The 6,868-nt window shown below is 38.6% G+C and overlaps 1 protein-coding gene across 1 annotated transcript; it reads left to right on the top strand.

Moving 5' to 3' along the window:
* Positions 1–3,783: 3,783 nt before the first annotated feature.
* LOC113238537 (Krueppel homolog 1-like) lies at positions 3,784–6,131 on the top strand. The gene is made up of 2 exons (XM_026475363.1): positions 3,784–3,991; positions 4,701–6,131. Exons 1-2 carry the CDS (start codon positions 3,985–3,987, stop codon positions 5,741–5,743), a joined length of 1,050 nt encoding a protein of 349 aa, XP_026331148.1. The 5' UTR covers positions 3,784–3,984; the 3' UTR covers positions 5,744–6,131.
* The last annotated feature ends 737 nt before the right edge of the window (positions 6,132–6,868 follow it).

The raw sequence follows: 6,868 nt of genomic DNA, 5'->3' as shown, positions 1-6,868 counted from the left end.
AACCTATTGCAATAAAACGGCAATTTCATACTTTAACCCCTAATATAACACAAAACAAAAAGTCAACAATTAAAAACAAAAACTCAACAACACATGCACAACAAGGAACACGTTCGATAACGACAGCCGCCAGAAACCGAACGGAGATTGGATCGTGGTGATGCACTGGTGGGGGATGTAACCCGACGACCTGTGCCAAAGGTTGTTCATCTCCGAAACATTACCAATGGGATAAAAATCTTTCCAAAGGAAAAAGTTTTGTCAGTTTATTTTATTAAATATGGTGTTTCAAATAAAAAAAATGATTTGATAATATTTTGTTTATAACACAATTTAAAAACCACAGGTACCCGTAATTTTTTTTTTGTAATGGCTTCACTTTTGTTTACATTTTTGAACTTTGATTTCATGTCAGGGTTATACAATACAATTTTTGTTTATGAAGGCCATAAGTAGGCACGTTTCTTTCCTTTATTTTTTCCATCCTATACGGACCCAATAATGTACTACCGTGATAACGTATGGTACAGTCATCAGCACGTCAAGCTTGACATTTTGTACTTTGGACCGTTCTTATCATATGCGGCATAGAGTTGGATTTAAGTCTTAAGTGTCATGCTTGACGTGCTTTTGACCCTGTACAGGGTAAGAACGATTATTGTATCGTACGTACAAAGTGTCAAGCTTGACTATACAACTAGAGGTGCGCGTTTACGAAAAGCCCATAAAAAAGTTGGCTTTTTAAAATAAGCACATAAGCACGCTTTTCAATTTAAGTGTAAACGTTGGTCACTTCAATACTCAACAATTTCATTTGTTACAACGTGCTTATGTTTCAAGTCCCGTCATCTGTTTTCTAAACAAATTAATTCGTCTCGAAATTTAAATCGCATATATTTGTTTTTTCAAACAAACTGACGTTTCGGGCCCTTTACAGGTCCCATGGTCACGGTTGACCGAGGTGATACAGTCTTCAACCAGTTAGTCTAATATTAATGCAAACCACTGTAAGTCAATGAAACCACCCCTATTTTTTCACTATAGGTAGTTAATTCGTCAATGTGAATAATAATTTTATAAATAAAAATAAAACTCGTATTTTACAAATAAACTTACTTATCTTAAAACCTTTTGTAGCCTACTCCTGCTTTTCGCTATCAACACAACGCTGCAAGGTTACTTTTAACATACTAGTGTATGCACAAGGTGAGGTATGGTTAAGTTACTCGGGAAAGGTAAAGATGCCATAGTTGACGGTATATTAACTGTTATATTTCATTGATTGTAAATAGCTCGTCATTCTGTACAATACCACTGTTCATTAATTGTCATAGGTAGACGTCCAGTCGTTGATAAGGCGTCGTTTCGGTAAGGAAGTTGGGCGGTAGACAGGTACCTACGTGTGGCGCGTTGGATCTCATTGATCTTATTAATTGTCAATGTCATGTTGTCATACGAAATGCGTTTGAAGAAGGAAGTTGGTGGGCGGTATCTACGTGGTGCGTTGGATCTCGTTCACGCACACAGACATATACCTCTTTGCGGGTTAGCTGCGGTCGCGTTGAGGAAGGTTGAATCGGGCACACGGCACGAGCCATGAACGCCTCAAAACCGCGGTTTCGAACGTTCGGTGACCCGGCTGCGCGTGTTGACGCTTCGCCCCGCTCACTACCTACTTCTCCCCTGGTTCGTCGTTGTTCACTTTATGAGAGTCCTAAACTAATTTTATTTTTAGGCTTCAAACAAAACGTTAATAAAAGTTTTTGTAGTGAAATTTAGCTAATTATGAAATATGTGCACGAATACATATATAACGTTGGGTTATATATAACCTAACCTAACGTTTTACCCAATGATTGGCCATATGACAGGTTACGTAGTAGTACCTACGTGTAAAAACAGTTACGAAATTATAGTACCTACATTAAGAACATTCCTAGAAACATTCTTATTACTTAAGTTACAACATGAATTTGTTAATTTATATAGGTAGTCTATTTTGTATTCTATCCTTTTTTTTTTTCTTTTTTTTGACGGGGGGGAAATCTTTATGGATACCCCTGAGCCCAGCGAGACTCAGGGGTTATGTGGGGACTCTCCCTCCACACTGGAAGGCCTACCCCACTAAAACCCCCCCCGGGTTTCCCTCTCGCCGGTTGAGTCGGCGCCGTGGGATCAGTGAACATTCACCACGACGCCGCCCGGGTTGTATTCTATCCTGCAAAATGGTATGATAAATGTTGCACCTAATCATACCTTTAGTAAAATACCTACAATAGCTGTACCTGATTCAATGCAATGACTATAATATGAAAATGAACATTATGTTAGATAACAATATCTAAGTACATATCTACTAACCAAGCGTTCATACGGTAGGTATGTTATTCGGATTTTTACCTACGATCTACGAATTAATAACACTATAGCACAGAATAATCCTATTGCGTAATATAATTAAACTTCTTAAGACGACTGTGAACGTTGTTCTATCTACATACTTAACTTAGCCATCTAGTTAGACAGATAAGTGGAATTAGACGTGTACGTTGGGGCGTTGCCAAAGCTACGCATGCGCATTGCAGAACCGAGAGTTCACACGCGCGCCGAAACCGCGGTAGGCCTCCACGTGCACGTCACCCTCCCCCCTCTCCGTCTCCCGCAACCCGAACGTCGTCGTCGTCGAACGTTTCTCTCTGCTCAGCCATCTTGAAGTTGCTGTAATTGTACTTTAGAGTAAATCCGTATTATGTATGTAATATACCTAATATTACACAGGTACCTACGACCGAAATAGGTGATCTGTAATGAGAATTTAAACACAAAGCAAATGTGTGGCATGCAATGTCACGATTTTTCGTTGCATTACTGAAGTTATTTATCATTTATGTAGCTGAACTCCTGCAAAAAAGGCAAAGACTATAGTTAGCTATACTTATTTTCACTTCATTTTCATTTTCACTTGGTACATACCAAGTGAAAATACTATTAGTACCAGTAATAGTATTACCAAGTTTTTTTTTTAAGTATTGTGTATTTTTAACAGTCAGTGCAGAGTACGTGGAAATTCACACAATGTTTGCTACACTGTATATTTTCGTATTTTCAGCATTCACACATACTTAAAACACACGTGTGTATATTAGTCAAAAATTAGGCTGGCCGTACACTCACAATAAAATCGATAAAATTTATTTATACGCGCAATAATATTGCGTGTGTGCGGACTATATTGCTATACTGTACAATATTGTTGCAGATTTTCAGAAATTCTGATTTCGTTCCTTCGGGGGGGAGGCAGGGGTATTGTCAATAATATTGTGCTTGTATGTAGTATTGAAAGCAAGCAGCCATTCGTTTTTTTTAAATGGAAGACGAAAACAGTATTCTAGGTGAAAATAGAGTAGATAATGCTACTCCCATGGAAAAATAACAGTTGTGAAAATTTATTAAAATGTACGAAATGTGTCAATGCGCACGCGATAGATGTTCCCATCTATCGATGCGTACCGTGATAGTATAAAAAGAATAGTGCGCTCGATAAGTTAACATGTGTAATCAATGTTACAACTTTTATCTTTCTATCCTTTTTATGATACTTGCACACGAATCAAGCTTCTGCGCGTTACTGATTCAATTTCAACATGACATATTGACAAAAACAATGTGCGGGAAGACTATAATATTATATTTATAATGTTTTATTGACAGACTTGGATTGCCAATAATATTATGTGTGTGCGTCTAGCCTTAGTGCGGTGGCACGGGGCAGGGCATGGGGAGTGGAGGGCCAGTACCCGAGTGAGCTCTGACTCCGAGCGAGTCTAAACTCAACAAACACTACATTCGGCATTCGGCCGCGGACCGCCCCGGTCGAGCGAGCGTGTGTTTCGTCAGTTAAGATTTAATATTCACAACCTACATCAACATAATCGCCATTGTACCCAGCATTAACAAAGTTACCTATCGCCATCACACCCTAACATGATAGGTAAGTAGTGTTACTGTTAATATTCTTATTTATCATCTGTGTCAATTCACTATAAAATTTATTTACTTGCATAAAATTATTTATTGGTTTTATGCCTATATTTACTATTGCGTATTTTTCATAGTTTTTAGTGTATTCATTTCCTTCAAATGAATTTAGTACTTTCGTTGTCATTTCTTTGGAAAATATTTTAGCTTACGAATTATTAACTTATTCTACAGTATCTAAACATTCTACTAACGGAATCAAGAGATACTTTGTATCTGATAATGCCTAATCCAGAATACTAAATATACGTAGTATTAAATGAAAGAATTTAGAGACGTTGGGACTAGGTGCTAAGAAAGTGAGGGGTAAAGGAAGCGCGTGCGGGGTACAAAACGGACACAGGGGTCGCCGGCCCAAACACGTGGAGGCGCGTACCGCGGTACCGTCTCGTCGAAACCGCGGTGAGGGCCTCCACGTGCTATCAGAGGACATTCACTCGTTTTACTCGGCTCCTCTTGCACCGCGCGCTCGGCTCTCACCCCCTGTATGACCGTTGTGTGTTATGTGTGTATCCTCCTGATAAGCGCTGCATGCCATACACAACAGACACTGCACTGTGAACGGTCGCCGCGCTTGTTTCAAAACTCGTTTATTTATTAAGGATAAATCATAGTTATGGCAATACGTGCTACTTTTGAAATAGATTCATTTCGTTCGGCAGGTGAAGAGGAACGAGTACACCAGTGCGGAGAATGTGGTTTGTCACTTTCCACTCGGAGTGCATTAACTGCACATGCACGCTCGCACCGTGTTACTGCCGATGCACATCGTTGCGACGTTTGCCACAAAACTTTCGCCGTGCCTGCACGACTTGTGCGTCATTATCGGACCCACACTGGTGAACGACCTTTTGAATGCGAATATTGTCACAAGATGTTTAGCGTCAAAGAAAATCTCCAAGTACACAGACGTATTCATACCAAGGAAAGACCATACCGGTGCACAGTATGCCCAGCAGCTTTTGAACATTCTGGAAAACTTCATCGTCATGCCCGTATTCATACTGGTGAGCGACCGCACGCTTGCCCCCATTGCCACAAAACCTTCATCCAGTCTGGTCAGTTGGTAATCCATTTGCGCACTCATACCGGCGAGAAGCCTTACCGCTGCCCAGCTATTGGCTGTGGCAAAGGTTTCACTTGTTCAAAGCAGCTGAAAGTTCACTCGCGAACTCACACTGGAGAAAGACCTTATACTTGCGATATTTGTCTTCGCGACTTTGGCTACAATCATGTCTTAAAATTACATCGTTTTCAACATTACGGCGAGCGATGCTACCGTTGCACTGTTTGTGATGAAACTTTTAATACCAAGAAACAAATGGAGGCTCACATTTACAAAGAACACGGGCCAGAAGCTCCGCGTGCGCCGACTATGCCAACATCAGGACCTTTAATTGTTGAAAATGGAAATATTGTTTGTAACATTGTGGAGGCGGCTTTGCCACAATTACCTCTTACACCACCGAGCTCGCCACCATCACCCCAAAGCGGTTCTGTTTCCACTGTTAATGTAATAGGCCAATCCATACCTTCGCCACCAGCTCCTCCTTCGCCCCCTATGACAAATTTACAATATACTCTGGCACCGTCTTCTTTACCACCTCGAAAACGTAAATTAATTACTCACGTTGAATCTGTCGCAGAACCTATTGTACGCCATACATCAGTAATTCAATTTGCTCCTGCTGCAGTTGATTCTTAGAGCATTCGCTAAAAAACTAAGAATTAACTGAAATGTTTCTTCGAATGTAGGTATGTACCTTGTATTGTAGATGCTTTTCCATTTAAATAGGTATTGTATGTCGACTGAGTTTGTAGCAGTGTTGTATTGTGGTGTTAAGGTGTAAACGTGATTTATATTTGATTAGGTATCTATTTGTAGAACATTGTATTTCATGATTGGTATCTCAAAACTAAGAATGTTAGTTGTAAGCAAAAGAAAAGACTAATAAATATAATTAACAAATGTAGCTGATTAAAGAATGCATTTGTGCCGTCATTAGTGTAAGCTGTTTTTTGTATTTATCTACCATTGTGTTAGTCTTATTATATTATCGTCTACTTATATAGATTTTGTGTTTTTTTTATAACTGTTATCATTTTCCACAAGTCCACACAAATATTTCATTTAAATATATTTTTTTGGCGTGTTTTATTCCGAAGTTACGTAGCTATGGCACAGTTTTTAAAATTTGACTAGCCAGAATAAGTCGTGAATTAGTCTGTTCTAGTCACAAAATTTTAGAATTAGTCGCTCCTTTGTTTAGAAAATACAACCGATTTATTATTTGAAGGTTATACTACCTGTGTTAGTCTCGGAGCTTATGTACATACAAATTTTGTATAATATACAGCATTTGTTTTCTTTTGTTAAATACAAGGTGATGGTTTTAATTTTAAGTTTTTAGTATAAGCAAATTAGCAAAAAATAAACAGTTCCTTTACCTTAATGGCATTAGGATTTACTTCCATTTTTATTAGGATTTATCGTTTGTCATGATATTAATTAGTGTACGTTTGTCGCGTTGGGCTTTTGGCATACACGAAAGGAACGACTCGCGTACGACTATTGATCAGAATAATGAATGAATGTCTTAATAGAATAAACGATTACTATTATAATTTATAGCGCAAGTCATATTCAACTACAAATTGGTGTTACGGTTAAATTAGACTCTAAAACTTCAATAGATATTAAAGTATTTATTTATTACACTCCGTCAATTCAAAATTTTTTCAATCACCGCGAATACGACATCTTGAGTGATCTCACAACTAACATTTGGAGCGGTGGCTTTCTTTAGATACACATTTTTAGTACGATTTT

This window comes from Hyposmocoma kahamanoa, unplaced genomic scaffold (genome assembly GCF_003589595.1).
Source record: "Hyposmocoma kahamanoa isolate Upper Pololo Valley unplaced genomic scaffold, ASM358959v1 96568, whole genome shotgun sequence".
Lineage (NCBI taxonomy): Eukaryota > Metazoa > Arthropoda > Insecta > Lepidoptera > Cosmopterigidae > Hyposmocoma > Hyposmocoma kahamanoa.
This window is presented reverse-complemented; position numbering and strand designations above follow the sequence as displayed.